Source organism: Hylaeus volcanicus, chromosome 2, assembly GCF_026283585.1.
Source record: "Hylaeus volcanicus isolate JK05 chromosome 2, UHH_iyHylVolc1.0_haploid, whole genome shotgun sequence".
NCBI lineage: Eukaryota > Metazoa > Arthropoda > Insecta > Hymenoptera > Colletidae > Hylaeus > Hylaeus volcanicus.
The window spans coordinates 18,221,862-18,239,570 of record NC_071977.1 but is presented as its reverse complement, the minus strand read 5'-3'; the positions used below and the strand labels follow the sequence as shown (position 1 = coordinate 18,239,570).

The following is a 17,709-nucleotide window of genomic DNA, read 5'->3' as shown; positions in this document are numbered from 1 at the left end:
CAGTAGAGTTTGTAAAGTAAACACATTAGTTTATTGCTCCGTACGAAGTAGAAAACATCAAATTTCCAGTAAAGTACATTTAAAAATGGCTCTAATAGAGGAATTGAAGAAAATCCCACTTCATATAATTAATAATTTAGTTAATTTAACCCTTAGAAGAGTTCCAATAATTATAAAGTCAAAAGGAAATCCCACGAAGGAAGTATTATATACTTGTAAATCAATGTAAATTTCGTTTGTTTTTAATCAAGTTTTAAAAATTAAACAGTTGTGCGAATACTTATTGCTTCAACATTTCTATCGATTAATTATTTTTTTCTTGTTAATTTCACAACTTACATAAATAGCTACATTATTAATAAATAGCTACATAATGTACAAAGGGTACATTATTTACAGGGTCGAATTGTCGCAATGAATTATGAACATTCAAATTATTACTTACCAACACCAATGAATCAAAAACCTTCCTTCACTTCATACATTTTTCCAAAAGGCATTTCAGGATTTTGTTTTTAATGAATCACAATTGGTTTGTAATATATCTAATTTCTTAATTTGAAATCGAAGTACATATGATTAGAATTAAATAAGAAAGGCGAGAGACATGTTTTGTTATTAAACAAAACGAAATCTTTATGGTTTTGTTGGAAAACTGTTTAAATTTCAAATAAAACCAAAATTGTCTGGCTGCTTAATGTATTGTGCATGGTCACTTAAATGTACTCTAACTGTAAATTATGAATGTGTCATACGCATTAGGTTCTTCACCCGTGTGAAGCTGGCCCCACCTATATCAAAAACTTAAAATTTTCTTTTTGCATACGTTTGCTCATCGTTTGCTCAAGAAAAATTTTCGTTTGCCGCTCTTTAGTTCAAAAGATATACGCGATTTACATTAGGTGGGACCAGCTTCACACTAGCCCCACCTTTTTGAAAAACTCATATTTTTCTTTTTGATTCTGTTTTGCCATCGTTTTCTCACGTTTGCCCAAGTGAAATTTTCGTTTGCCCCTCTTTAGTTTTTTTAAATTCACACCTCCATGCTTCTTAGAATTTCCAACAAAAAAATGGCACCGCGATGTCTTGATTCTTAATCGTACCGCGGTCAAAGGGTTAATAAACCTGGAGTCCGAGGCAAACACTGCCCGCGTCTACGATGTTTCATTCCTTTAGCCCGTATTTGAAACCTATTTTTGCCCGAGAAGCAGTTTGAACTTTGCTGCCATGCCGCCGGTTGGAGATATACAATTATTTTATGACGGGTAAAAATACATTAAAGTGGCAATCTATTGATCGTCTTAACATCGTTAAAGGGATCAGGCGATTTAATTATTTCAACACTGGGTTGGTGAAGATTCGAAGTATCTACGCTACATTTTTTTTTTGGTTACTTTCTAAGAAGTTTTTGATCATGTTTATATCTATTATCGAAGTAATTTGGATGTACGCTTGTGTTTTTATGTAGATAAAAGTCAGTATAAGTGGTTGGCGAAGAATGACAATGGTTTCTGTAACTCTTCTTATGAAATTCGTGTTTGATGACTACGAAAAAATGATCATGCTTTGCAAACCTAATGTTAAAGTGAAACTTTATTTGGTAATTATTTCCAACGAAACGACCTCAAGTCTCGACTTTTACTTTTCTACAGTGTTCGTACGCATCTTAACGAAAAAGATATATTTTTTTTAGAGTTTAAAATGGCGCTGCATGCGGTTTATTAAAAGACCATTTTTAAGAAGCCCTGTTGGTTTCGTAGTGATTTCAGGATTAAAAATAAAGTGATCGCGAAATTTCCTTGAAGACTGTTATTCTGGAAAGTTGTAATTTTGGACTGAACACGTGGATAAAGAAATTAAAATGAAAGCACTGAAATGTATAACTGGAAAAAGTTTTTCCTACACTTTAAGAAACATATAAACATTGTGTATAAGGAAAAGTGTAGACTTGTATTCATTTTCTTGGATTAATTATAATTTCCTGAAAAATGCAAATATTAAAACATGCTACGTCTATTAAATTTTACTACCAATTTTATTCCTAATGCGTAACATCATGAATAATATATAGAACTATGAAATTTTTTAAAAATGTTGTCAACAATTTTTCATAATCACGGTGAAAGAAAAATTTCAAGATAATCCATTTATGTATGAGAGATCACTGGTTATAATTTTTCGAAATAAATAAAGAATGACCAGATGAGGTTACATAGGAATTCTAACTTATTCAAAAAACTTTCACATATTTCGGAAAAGAAATGAGATTTGTATACGCAAATAAATGCTGTTCAAGTAAAATTCAGATAGAAGCATCAGTTCCTACAGGAACAAGTGAAAGGACATAGTTATTTATAAAAGGGCGTAGGTACTTTGAACAGACAATTTTTTTCTTAACCCCTATGTAGATGAGCTTATGTTTATAACTCAAGTAGGCGAGCGAAGGTGCGCTAGATACTCATTTTGTTGCTTTTTCTAATTATGTGTGGTCATCATTGTACATGATCTTTGTTATTTAAGCTATTATTTAATATCTAGAGACGCGGTAGCGTCTCGGCGCCAAGTGTATGAAAAATTATCCGTCACCGCGTATATACTGGCGTTGGAGCTACCACGTATCTTTTACAGGAGAGATGGTCCATTCCAACCTAACCTGAAACTTCTTTCATAAATATCTCAACACGCCTGCAATATTTTCTAAATTTAAAGACATTTTTCTTATGTAAACCGCATATAAGCTTTCGAATAAAACCAAAATCAATAAAATCGGTCCACGTACAACTGAGATATCGTAATATCATGTCATGAATATGTCAGAAACGGTATTTTTTGTATGATTTTCCCGTCGTCAGCCCTTAGCCAATAGGAGCTAAGCAAAAGTCGAGCGTTTATATTTTTCTACTTTCTTGTAGTTTTTTATGAGGATCTTCTATTTTTCAATGATAACTCTTTGAGTCCTACACTTTTTCATGTACTTGGCGTGATTTTTTTACTTTTTCGAAGTTTTTTATCGGATTGTAAATCGCGGCCAAAAATTCGCGAACATCGGGGAAAGCTCGCGAACTCTCGCGAACGCGCTCGCATAGTAACGCGACTTGTTGATTGACCGCGGTCTGTTAGCAACAATCGGGTATAAGAATCGCTCTCGCGATAGCGGACGCGGTATTCTTTGCTGCACTCTTAGAAGAGAACGAGGTAATTACCACGGTCGCCTAATGAGTGAGGAGAGTATGAAGCCTAGCTTTCGGACGCCTTTTGCAGCTCAGAAGTGAACGGCTGGAATTGCCGCCGGTCGTCTGTAAAAGAGGACGTGTGTAAGAAGAGCTCTTGCCTGGCCGCCTTGGAACGGAGAGAACAGCTGGATTTACCGCCGGTCGCCTCCCAGGGAATGGACGGTAGAGCCACCCGGACGCCTCGACGCGATATACATTTTCTGTTATTGTAAAATTGAGCTGAAAGCTTTGATTCCGAAAAAACCTGTAACTCTTATTCCTCTCCCAGAAAACTAACATGTACAGTTGGTTAATAAATAAACCATTTCCTTTTATCCTTAGAACCTGTTTCCAATTCATTCCTGCGATTCCTACAACCTACATCCCCTACTATATCTTTTTATCTAATAAATATATTGCCAATCTATAATATATTAGGCAGAACATAACTCGAGTGTTAATATATACTCCTATATATCTTACTGCTTAAAGGTTACATTGCATTATTTCTAATAATTAAGACTATCATCAGGCAGTGTCAAAGGAGGAACATTCTTTTTATTTCCGTTTCCATTCTAAGATTTGCGTTATCGTTGGTGAATAGTCCGAATATAGCAGGATTGATGAAAAATAGATAATCATAATCATCACCAATGTTCTCGAATACATCACACCAACACAAGTAGAAATAGTGAGCGATGGTCAGACATATTAGCCAGACTGTGCTCACTTGCACGTGGGACTGTTATTTTTCTCTATCCTTCAGGATCGAAATAAAGCTAAAAGGAAGAAGATTCGACGTCGTTGACACAATTAAAGCGAACGTGACAAAAGTGCTCAACTGCCTCTTACTGAAAGACTTCCAACGATGTTTGCAGAAGTGGCAGAAACGTTGGAATAAGTGCATACCTATTATCAGCAGAAATCTACTTTAAAATACGTTGTTAGCTTTAAGTTTGTACACGTTGAACTTTTATTCAAAGAAAAAAATTCTTATTTAAAAGTCCAGAATTCGTATACATTATACTAATCTATTAATCTTGAAGGAATAGTCGCATTGCCGATATACTAATGCTCCTAAAACCATTACTATCTTAATTTTTTATTTATCAAAAAGAAATAGTAATGGTTTCTAATAGTGCATTGTATATTATATTAATCAATACATTGTATTATATTGGGTATTCGAAAAAGTCCGTGGGGTTTCTCAACCATTTGCATGATTTCATCGAATCGTTCTGTGATTGGTCGACAACAGCGTAATGCATCTGTGGTGTGTATGTAATGCATAAAAATGATATTATAAAATGTAGCGAATTTTCTCATTATTTATCTTCATGTTTAAGACCTTATTACTGTTAAATCAATCAAGAAATTTGATACCTATTTTTTCAATCTGTAGTATAAACTGTAACCTTTTAAATGACATCTAGTATGTTTCAACAGGTTACGTGTAAACAAAGATTTACGATGTTAAATCCATCTAGCGAGAAAACGCCTAATTAGGGAACTTTTTCGAATACCAATTATAATCGTACCTTGTATCGTCACCAGCTAACGTCTTTGCTAATGGTATACAAACAGGGATGGACAAAATTTTCAGCTAGATAAATGTTACGAGCAATGATGAAAAGACAAACTTTTTATTCAGTACTCAATTGAATAAACGTCGCGAATAAATTGCTATGTGTTGGCTTTATTTGAATGAAGTTGTGTCCATCTCTGTATGTAAAGGCACTATCTACACTGCTGATGGAATTTTTAAATTCTTTGTCTCTGTCTTGGACAAGCTAACTCCTCGTTTGGAATTTTCCTGTGAACGAGCTTCCCTTGTCCTAGAGGAGAACTCCACCTATGACAAATACTCAACGCCGATTTACGTCATGGTAGAAACTCGTAAAAATCCGGTACAGTTCCCAAGAAAAAGGAGAAATATTAGAATTAGAACCAGTGGAATAAAAATCAGCGATCGTGAGTTAGTACTAAATTATTAACGCTTCTCCATTTCCATGTGAAACTCATCCACTCACACGTGCAGAAATTCAAGCCTATAGATGAACCAACTCTTAGTATTCTTCAAAATAAATCAACGAAATTGATTAATTTTTAATTATTCGATGGTGTTTTTTTTCATTTATATTGTATTTCGAGAAATACTATTTGACAAAGTTTGAGGTTCGAACATTTGTGTAATTGTATGATCAAAGCTATATCTAATTGTAAATATAGCTAACTGAAGTTATATTTTATTTGAAACATATGTAGTATATGTTCTTTGTGAATTCTAAGCAAATGATGTGTCATTCATTTTCAAATCTTTTGTTTAGTATTTGTTTAAGGAGGTTTCCTTATATATTTAGCAATAGAAAAAGGCGATTTCTTAAATTTTGTGTGATTTCTTAAAGCTTAGTGATTTAAAAATGTAGTTTTACTTTCAAATTTACTCTTTCCTTTTGTAATGTAAAAATGAGGTGACAAGTTTGTAGTGGAAGTTATAATCCCTCGTGGTAAACCGAAATATGCCTTCAAAGTGTCGCCATTTTGTCAACTTTTTAATTTTTTAAATTTCTTCTAGTCTAGACGAAATCTTCATTCGCTTTTTGTTTGTATCTTGCAATTTTTATTTACAATCATTGAATATGGTGCAATCGTGTTCACCGATTGCGATGGTAATCTCGTTACAGCATTAGGATATTATTTATAACTTGTTTACTATCAAAGTAATTTTGATCAAAGTAAATCAAAGTAAGTAAATCAAAGTAAGTTACACGAAAATATTTATGTAAAGTCTTTATATCAATATGTAGTAATTAACAAAGAAAGTTTTAGTTCAGTATGTCGCGTACTTTCCTCAAACAAAATCTCTCAAATGTTGCTCATTTTTCAGTCAAGACTCAACCCACGCAAGAGATAAGATGCGAGTTACGAGATGTTTGGCTTAACAGCTTGTTCTTCAGATTGTGGCCAGTTGGACGACGCGTCCTTTAACACTTTGTTTCAACCTTCACCTTTCGGTGTCTGGTAGAAAATAACGGACCTTGTGAGCGAGCTATACGATGCACTGTTTAGATTCTTCTTACTTTCGATCACGGTTTTTATCAGTAACGAGTAGTAGATGTCGAATATTTTCTCATTTTAACGCGAAGAGAAGACATTTTTTATTATACACTATTGCTTGAGTTATATCTTGAGATTCGTTTGAAACCTTTATTATTTATGTTTCGAGAACGAAACGTAATAGAAAGCTGAAATTTTGCACATGTCTTATTTGGAGTGTTTCTTTTTACTGTTCTTTTATTTCGTATCTTGTGCTCAAATACGATTGTCAATTGGACGGTCAGCTACTGTGATTACAAATCTCATCCGACTTAAATTTAAAACGGTGTCACACCCTCACCGATATAACATCTACTGATGTAAAGTAAAAAGTCGTAGGGTTAGGTATCTTTTTGTAGCGGAAAGAAGTTTAAATATGTCTATATTTTATTTTTAGTTTTATATAGTCCAAGGATTTTCAACAATGATTCGATTCAATTATTATTTAAAAATTTCATCTATATTTAATTCGATAAATAATGAAACGAGAAAAGGAAGAAAAACAAAGTCAATTTACACACTTTTAATCGTGTTTCAAAGTAAAAAACTTTTTGTGAACTCTTCATTTGGATCCAACAAGGGAGGTTTAATAAAAATAAACATAGAACAATTTATTTAGTATTTACTGTAAGGTCTTCAATTAACAACGTTTCTACTTCATCTTTAAAGTCTACAGAAACAAAGCTAAATCGATGTTAATGACCTAACAAAATAATTAATTTATATTTATTAAATAGATCAAAAATATTGTCATAAATATAATATAATTAAGTATAACGATAGAAGTAATATTTTTATTTCCATCAAAACTAATAATGTTGAGACTTCGTTACCTACCTCAATTGAGATATACTTTTTCAAAATTATTGGAAGACAGTGCAATACTCCATACTTTTACTTAAATTCTCTTCATAGTCACAACAAATTTTATTCCTCGTTTTTCATGATCTTTTTCTGGTGTGATTATTGAGATACAGCACGGAAATCTTAATTATGCTGATTCGGCTCGACAAATCCTTTGAATGTCGCGTTCGCGGAATATCTTTCATCGAAACGTGGGCGTAAAAATTCTTTGAAATCCATAAGTAACTCTCGCGAATTTCTTCCTCTTACGGACCGGATGAGTTTCCTATTTTACTCGTGCTACTTTCACTCTGAATGATTTCCTTATTTTATTCGCGACGATGGCGATCACTGAGCGAGCTTTAAGTTTACACATTCAAAGACAGATTACGTTCGTGGCATTTTTATGGTAGCTCTGAATACCGAAATTTCTATTTTTATACGACACGATGCCTTTAATACCTAAAAACTCCTTTTCCCTGCTCATCAACGAGTTTATTTATTCTTTCTTTATTGATCCAACATTTTTTCTAAATTTGAAATATTATATTTCAATAATCAAAAAGAGAAAATAAAGAGAACCTTTAAGGTTACTTGCGTTTCTAACTAAAATCAATGTGTATTTATGAGAGAAGAATTTTTCCCAACTTTGATCTTGTATGGTTTCCATTTTATACTCTTTAACACTATTAATTTGGTTTTATTTTATGATTTTTTGTCTGACTCAAATTTTTGCAAGAGGTTAATTTTAGTATTTTACGATATTACATAATATTTTTACATCGATTAAGCAGTATGCAAAAGTTAAGTTGTTATGTAGTCTAAAAATGTTAACTAACAAATAATTTTTGGATTCGTTATATGATCAATAACGATTACAATCCAAATTATGTTTCGCGGTTGGTCGAATAGAAGCTTATCTTAATAAGTGTTCGATTTAATCAATCATATTGCGTATAAATCACTGTACAAAGCGTCTATGTATCGTCTAATTGAAAAGAAATTCTGTCCACCCGTGGCATTACGTCACTGGTTTCAATCTACCGTGGCGAGCAAGCTGACAAATAATGAAACGTGTGATTATTGCGTCAACGCGTAACATTAAACAAGATCACGCGAATCGAGAGATGAAAGCTTGCAATGCAAACAGTATGATTCGGAAAAATGGTTCTTGTAGATCTTGACCGTTGGAAGTGCGCTCGATTAGTTTGGGAATTGTGTGGGATGGTACAAATAAAAGCAAAACGTAACATTGAATTGATACGAAAGTGAGCGAGGCAATCTGCGTGGGAGTTCGAGGTTCCTGAAACTTGTAGGTAATACTATGACGCACAGATTAACATTCGATAATGTTTTGGAATTCCTACATTCCCAGCTCTTATTAGCGCCTACAATTTTGTCGAATTTTTCATTTGTTGAAGTACCCTTCTAAAAATGCAAAAAAGACTGATTACGAAATTCTGTATGAACCTATATTGGCTTCTGTTTGCTTTTGCATCTCAGAAGTGGTTTATTAGAAAATTATGAAATTTCAGTAGTGATTACTATACACAGTCAGTCCCATAATTATTCATAGCCTCTATATCTGAAGGTAACCCTAATATCTCAATAAAAAAGTAAGGTAATGAAAAACAGATTACAGCACTGTATGTCCCCCTAGATACCATGCAACTTTTGTTTGAAACATTTTGTCGTACAACGAATACCTTACGAGTTGTTTGAGGTCGTCACGTTACAAGACTCACCCTGTATATTTATAATGGGGGATTTATTTGGAAACATAAAACCTATCATTTAATTTTAAATTTCTTTAATGCACATAGAGGGTCCGAATCTTTTTTGGGACTGACTGTATAGATCATTGATACCAGTGAAGTTTTGAACAAATCCAGTGACCAGGGATGTCATCTACATATGTTGACCTTTGTTCCGCTTTGTATCTCAGGAGTTTTTCATCAAAAAAATGTGGATATGATCACTTTCATGTAAGACATGAGGTACTATTCAAATTTTGAGCAAATTTTGTATGTATATGTATATATTAACAGTTCATGTTTGTTTGCATAACAATTTTGTGGTTAAGTGAACAGCAGCCCCTGGCTGTACCTCACCTCTGTGTAAACTATTTATTTATTTTGTGTTTAATCTGTGTACAATATACCTATGTGATCAGTTAAAACGTTTAGTAATAATAATGCCGCAGGAGTGGTTTATCGGAAAATTATGGAATTTGTTACAGTGACTTCATTATAAGGCCTTTTGATGCCATTCCGCTCTTTTGTGGTTAGAAGTTTTGAATATTGAATGCAGAAAAATTTGTTACGAACTAAAAGCAAGAAAGTTTCCCAATAATGTTAGCTTCTTCTATTCGGTAATATTCATTACTCCAACGTGCTATATTAGTTTCTTCGTAGAAACTTTGCAAAGTGCACAATTGTTTGCATCATTAACCGCTTAGTTACACCACCCACGGTTCTTATCATCCTCGAGACTTCATCTACCTCCCTTTAATCGATTAGCTTCGCGATAGACAGCAGTTTTCAATTTTGCGAATTCGGTAGAAATTCAAACGTCAATTAATCTCTGGCGTCTCAACATCTTTATCCATGTAACGAATGCAATCTTGCCTCTTATACTTGATCTATTATCTCCGTAAAAATATGTATATTATCTCTTATTTTTCGTTACCCAACAAACATGAGGTATCATAAAAATGTAAGAGTATTGAGCGAATATTTATTTTAAATTCTCCGTCGTTAAAATTAATTTGAGGTGGTTTGATGCAACATGTGAATGTACTGGAACCCTCAACAAACGTTCACTTTTAGAAAATTATGAAAACGTTTGATCTTTTATTTGTATCTTCTGCAAAAAGTCAGATTAATTTACTTCTGACTATGCGTATTTCTAGTATAACATTATTTTTATAATGTACATAATTATAACATTAACTTCATATTTATTTTGATATTTCAATCATTTAAATAACAATCGAAGTGTTCATTATTTGATTAAACATAAGAAATGAATACATTTAGCAATAATAATTTTGTATGAAAATAGATGATAAATACAATATTTTATGATACATTAAAGCTAAACACATGTAGTATCGTAAACCAACGTTTGTTCCTTTATTACATCACCGCTGTGAGACAGCATTTTGTATACCGACTCAAATTGACTGAAAGCAAGTTGAAATTTAATACGGAACTTGTTTATCATACTAACAGTGTTTCAGAAGTTGGTCACCTTTTTCGAGTTCCAGATCAGTTTAATGTCACAATCTATGTCTGAATGCACGCGAAATGCGTGGCAGAAAATATTGGTAGGATACTATGGGTGACCTTAAAAACTTTGGAAAAATTGTTTGAAAATAATAGATGTCATTTTTTGCCTTTATTCTGATGGAACATTACGTAAAGTCATTAACTCTTTGACATAAGATTTACTGTAGGATCGTGAATGCCATAATCAGGTATAAAATTCCTTGCGCCTTTTCATGCGACATGTCGTGTCTTTCATGTTCGACTCAAATTCTGTACCACGAGTCTCACACGTTGTTATAGGTTAAACGGTTAACTGTGCTCATTGCATAAATCTCTGAAGAAAAATATTTACCTTTATTATTCTAGTGTAGTTTATTTTCATTTTTTTTTTTACATTCTGCTCGTAAGACTTAATTAAAATACTCGTTCTTAAAAGGTCAGCACTCCAAAACATATAATAATTACTGCTAATTAAATACTTCATAGCAATAACAGATCAGTTGCTCTTAATTGATTATCTAAAGACTCAATTTAGTCGTTTCATAATCAGTTCGATGGACAGAGTTATTGATAAATATCGTTATCGCAATAGGGTCATCGAATTCGTATAGAACATAACACAAGAATTTATACTGTAAAAAATTCTAATCAGATCCTAGATTTTGTCCTCGTAGATCTTTCTTTCTTTCTTTCTCTATGTTTTACATTTTACAGGTTCTTTAAATTGATTTAGTTTCTCACCTTGCCACAGATGTAGTATTCTGGTGGTTCCTTGTCACTTAACGCTAATACTGCCTCGCTCTCAGCTAGAGGACTTCCAGGTTGACTACTCGCTATCCTGGATCCCTTTTCCTGATAATATGTTTTGTGGAAGACCTTCACTGAGGGTACTGGCAACGCCGTGATCATCCTGAATAAAACAAGAATACAGAAATACGTTACTCGAGTAGCTTAGTCTTGTCATTGAATCGATTAAATATTCTGTATCAGTGGTCAGTTATTTTGTAAACAGAAAAAACACATCTACCTTCAGAAAAAAACAAAAAGAGACCAAAATCTACCTCAAAATTATTTTCAAATATTTTTAATCATCGTGGAAACGATTACATATGTTTTAGAATTTTCTAGATCTCGCAAGTAGAGGAACAACCCCTCGAATTCTACCCTTACGAATCACCCCAGGTATTTACCCATTCTATGTATACTATTCCATGCAAAAACTAATCCAAAATATAAAATCAAAGTAGACATTTTCTTTCGTTATCGAGAAAAACAAATTTTTAAATAAAATTATATTTGGAAGGTAACTGCTTCACCTTTACTTAAAAAATCATTCTAATTAAATGACATATATATATATATATATATATATATATATATATATATATATATACATACAATTCTATTCTATACAATTTTATTTATTACATATACTTACAATACGCAATTTAATTATAATGATTTTGTAAGTAAAGGTCGTACCGTTACTTTCCAAATATAATTTTATTAGATTTAAATTTGATCAAAGAGTTATGATTTTCAGATTTTCAAAATTTGTTTTTCTCCATAACGAAAACGTAAAGCCTATAAACACATTTTACTTTATATTTTGGATTGGTTTTTGGATGAAATATTAACCTCTTCCCAATTATACTACACTTGCTGTACTGCTGAGGGGTTCCATTGTTTCACAAGCAAATGAAACGTTTGATATTTCTAAATGATCGAGGAAGTGTAATTCTTTATCATTAGGTTTACGGAGCACGGTAATTTTGACCCATTTTTTCACAAAGTTTCAACAAATCTTCTACTGTATATCTGTATATTTGATTGCCACCCATTTATACTGAATTTTACCCATATTTAAAGAGAAGCATATACAAGGTATTCGGTAATTTATGGTACAAGCGAAAAGGGGGTGATTCTACATGAAAAAATAAGTCGAAAATATAGAATAAACATTTTTCATGTGAGGCTTTGTTTTCGAGAAAATCGACTTTGAATTTTCGCCGGGTACTGGTATACTTGATTATGTCCCATTATAACGGTTGTCACTGTAGATCATTGTCTCGATTGAAGTTATGTTGATAAACACTTTCAATGGCAAAGAAACGTTTTCCTACCTATTATCTTACTATTATTATCTAAAACAATCGCATACAATAGAAAGTGTTCGTAAAAACTTAATTAGAAAAGCAGAAGTATGTATTCGGCAGAATGGGCAGCATTTTCACCTATTTCTGTAATAATAAACTTTATGATTACTTCAACACTCTATTTCATTACGTATTCCTAATTTTCCGTTACGATAAAAACAAATTTAAACTGCCATAATAACCATCGAGACAACGATCTACAGTGAGATTCGTTACAACGAGACATGATCAAGTGCACCCATACCCGGCGAAAATTCAAATTCGATTTTCTCGAAAACAAAGCCTCACATGAAAAATGTTTATTCTATATTTTCGACTTATTTTTTCACGTAGAATCATCCCCTTTTCGCTTGTACCATAAATTACCGAACATCCTATACAGGGTGTCTCATTACAACCTTTCCACGCGATTATCTCGTAAAATATTCATCATTCGAAAAAAATGTTTAAACGAAACATGCTCTATCTGAAGGGAGACATTCAATGGTGCACATTGTTTTTTTCTAGGTGGAGGCGCTTCCGAGATTTGAAGGTCACCTTTGTTTTTTTAAATGGAAACGTAGCTTTTTTTCACGCTAGACACATAGCTTATCTCAAGACGAATTCATTGACCTATATTATGTTGACCTTGACATGTCATTCAAGGTCATTTCCATGGCTTAAAGTTTTCTTCTTCGTTGCACGTCCAGCGTATCACGATCTACGGTGTCAAGAATCCTTCGACGACATCATTTTCACCCGTATCACATTTCTTTACATCAAGCATTACGTGATGCCGATTATGGTGCCAGATTAAAATTTTGTCAATGGTCTCAGCGTAGGATAATGCGTGATCCTTTATTTTTCTCCTATGTGCTATTTTCGAATGAAGCAACTTTAAAAAACACGGGAGAAGTGAATTATTACAATTTCCACTATTGGTGTAATGAAAACCCTCACTGGCATCGAGCAATTGAACATCAGCGTCAATGGTCTCTAAATGTTTGGTGTGGCATTATTGGTGGCGATTTAGTGGATCCATATTTTTTTAATGGTACATTAACTGGAGAACAATACATTAATTTTCTTCGTAATGTGTTGCAAATCTTTTTAGAAGACATTCCACTAGCCACCAGAAGAAGAAAACTTTAAGCCATGGAAATGTCCTTGAATGACATTTCAAGGTCAACATAATATAGGTCAATGAATTCGTCTTGAGATAAGCTATGTGTCTAGCGTGAAAAAAAACTACGTTTCCATTTAAAAAAACAAAGGTGACCTTCAAATCTCGGAAGCGCCTCCACCTAGAAAAAAACAATGTACACCATTGAATGTCTCCCTTCAGATAGAGCATGTTTCGTTTAAACATTTTTTTCGAATGATGAATATTTTTCGAGATAATCGCGTGGAAAGATTATAATGAGACACCCTGTATTTAAGTTAATTTTTGTTCAAGTCTCCTAATTAATCTATATTTTAGTAAATCGACGACTTCGAATCGATTACTTCAATGATAGGAATCTGATATGAAATCTCCGTAAACCAAGTGTTAACGACGTCCCCGTTTCATCCACTAACTGTCGGCCGTAGTCGATTGGGAAAACAAGGGGGAAGCCTGTGAGTCGCCACGGCTCGACGGTAAAACAGCAATAATGCGACCCTCCCCTGTCTCTTCAATCTCAAAGATAAGTTGGAGGGTGTCCTTGGCTTTAATTTCCCGATCGCCGTGGACGTCCCTCTTTTTACCGCGTTTGCACGACAAAGTAGCCGACCGTGTCGCGTTTCCAAGACGACGAGCCGTTCCGTTCAACATGTGGGCTCCATTGTCCTTTCCATGATCCATCGAAAACCCAGGATCGTCGTATTCCGTCCCCGTTTTGTTTTGATCGATCACGAAGAGGTGCTACGTCACGGCTGACGGTTAATGTGAACGTATGTCTTCGGTGTGTCGACTAATGATCGTGTCCTTGACACAGCTTTAAATCCTTCCCGCGGAAGCTTCCCGTGTTTCCCTTTTACGGTGACTACTTTGTACGATTGGAATTAATAAAATTGGATTTACCAGAGTTCTTGTGAGATTTCCCGTCGTCTTCCTGAGTTATGTACTTTGCAATCAGCCGTTGTCCTTCGATTCTACGATATCGAATGGATTATGGGGGATTATAATACCGTCGAAGCGATTCTTGCAATTCTTGGATCTTTCAGGATTTCGCTGATGTGAACTTTTACAGTACGTTTTAGATTTAGCAGATGCGCCATCGCGAATGTTCCTCCGCCCACACACCTGTGTAAACGTTCAAGCAGTTCATGCAATTTCTCGATCTTTTAACATTTCGCCAATGCGAATTTTTACGGTACGTTTTAGATTTAGCAGATGCGCCATTGCGAAAGTCCCTTCACCAACACATCTGGGAAGATATTCAAGCAGTTTATGCAATTTCTGGGTCTTTTAACATTTTGCTAATGCAAATTTTTTAAGTACATCTTGGTTTAGCAGATGCGTCATCGTGAAAGTTCCTCCGCCTACGTATCTGCACGAGTGTCTAGGTCTTGTAATTTCTAGGTATCAACATGTATATTCTTCATTTACTGTAAATAACATTTCGCTTCACGAACAAATGTAAGTCTTTCTAGATTTTCTGACTTCAAAGAATGTTTCAGTCGACTAAAATAACCAAGATTATGTTCTACTACTAGATTACGTACAATCTACTTAAACAAATCGCTTGCTCAGCAGCGTGTCCATTGCTTTTTAAAATCGGGTTTATGCAATAGAAGTTAGTTGCTCGATAAATGTATCTCTACAATAATCCTCTTACTCCGAAGCCATTTTGTGCTGAGCTTGTTTCAGTTGTCACGATTGTTTGAGACTAATGTTAGATTTGATTTAAATGATCATGTATTGCATTTTCATGTTTCTTCATCGAATACAGAAGATAACTACGGATTGAGGAGTTTAATATATATTTGTTGATTTGTTTCGACCTTGTTTTCTAGATCATTGTTCGTTGACGAACAGTAAAAGAATACTTACTGTTTTTAAAAGAAATATTAATCGAAATTGAAAGTATGCCAAAATATTCATTTAATAAAAATTTCATGTTAACGATATTATATCTTTGTTAAAGTTCAAACCACTCATCCCTTACATGTATGTTTATTGCCATATATGGTTAGCTACCTCAATTCGTCATTTAAGACCATTTTTATAATACTACTAACCAAAGATTCTGTTAATTTAACTACACCTTGTTCATTGTGGTAAATAAATAGGATAACATCCCCACGTTCTTCTTCTTTTAACCAGTCAGCTGTCGCGTCGTCTTTTCAGAACGCGCACCTATGTGTGTCGCGAGAATCAAGCTACGACAGGTATAGTTGCCAAACACAGACTAATATTGAATCGCAGAGACGGTTATATATTAGATCGACCCAAAAATTCATGTCACTTATGCTTCTGCTACTGAAATTAATATGTGAAACATACTCTTAAATAACCAGTGGTAAATAAATTTTACGCATAACGAGTATACTTGTCATGACACAAAATACTGGTTAAAGAATGTCTTGTGTACTCTTTTCTTACAACGCAGGGGTAGTAACAATACTATTACCAGAGGATTCTGTTAATTTAACTAAAGCTTGTTCATTTTGTTAAATAAATGAGGTAACATTCCTGCGTCATTCTTCTTCTTTTAACGAATGTCTTGCATACCCTTTTTCTTACAACTCAGGGGTGGTAACAATACTACTAACTGAAGATTCTGTTAATTTAATTAAAGCTTGTTCATTTTGTTAAATAAATGGGGTAACATCCCTACGTCATTCTTCATCTCTTAAAGAATGTCTTGTGTTCTTTTTTTTGCAACCCAGGGATAGTAACCCTACTGTGCTAGACAGTTCAGCTCGAGCTCATTTATACTTATTTGTTCGAATTACCAGTAACTTCCAAAGGAAAGTAACTAAAGCTTTCATTTATAAAGGGTTTCGACTTAAAGAAGTTCGAGTTGTAATGATCTCCGAATTGTAATTATTTTATGGAGGGCATAACAGACTAGCAACAAGAATAATGTTGTAGCATTAATGTATGATGGTTTGTGATGGTTGTAGCGGTAGCAGTGATATTGATGGTGGCGGGTGGCGGTGGTGGTGGCTGTGGAGGTGGAAATGCTGGTGCTGGTGCCCTAGATACGTTCTTGGGGCCGACGGCCGTTGCACCTCGGTTATCGAACAGCAGAGTTTGCACGAGGTGCAGCTGCACAGCTAGAAAACTATTGCGGACCCGTTTTTGGCGTCCTATTTAGTTTCCTCTCGGAATCTAGCGGTCGCGGTGAAATTAGCAGATGCAAAGAATGTTTCAATTACTAAACGTGACGTATCGCCCAGGGACTGACCAAAACTCTTATCTAGATGAACATTTCTAATAACGAATGAGAGATACGATAACGATCAAATTCAGAGAGTGTTTTCCTTTCCACTGTTCCTGTATGTATCGAACAATTATAGTTAAAAAAGTATCAGTGTTTACTGGGTAAATAACGTTCAGGGCACTAGAGAGCGTGACCCTTTTTGGATAAGTAAAAAAACTAAAATTATGTGTAGGAATAAGGCGAATATAATTGTACGAAAAATGACTAGAAATTGTATTAATTAATTTGAACCATATTATATTAATTTGTCATACTTCCTAATGATCCGAAACGTTGCGTATAAAATAGGTAACGAGTGATATTAACATTTTGTTGCTAGATATTACCGAATAACTTATAATACTAGTTTAAAAGATGAACTATTTATTCGTTACTCGTTGAATAAATATTAGGATTCAAATCGTAGAGTATTGCGCAATAAATAAAAATTCAACTCCTCGATCCAATAAATGTTGTGGATAACGTTGTATGTATGACGTTGATTTCGTTGGTTATATATTATTCGTGTAACATGTTCCCTACTCATGATCTGTTACATTCTGTTACACAAATCACGTCGAAATCAATACCAAGAACGAAGCATGTATTAAGCATATCTCTTTAGTCGACCTGCCACACTAACGACCATGTATTTATTTATTTAGTTATTTGGTCACGTAACACATAAGAATTTAAATTGGACACAATAGAAGTTTGTAATAAATAATCTTAATATTAGGACGTA

At 33.9% G+C, this 17,709-nt stretch overlaps 1 protein-coding gene across 1 annotated transcript in view; it reads right to left on the bottom strand.

Annotated features, from left to right (window-relative positions):
* Positions 1-17,709, bottom strand: part of LOC128872032 (uncharacterized) — a 41,602-nt gene that overhangs the window by 7,040 nt on the left and 16,853 nt on the right. The window contains exon 2 of the mRNA XM_054114312.1: positions 11,162-11,330. Within this exon, the coding sequence (XP_053970287.1) occupies positions 11,162-11,329 (168 nt within the window). The 5' untranslated portion in view covers position 11,330. The remainder of the gene's footprint in view (positions 1-11,161; positions 11,331-17,709) is intronic.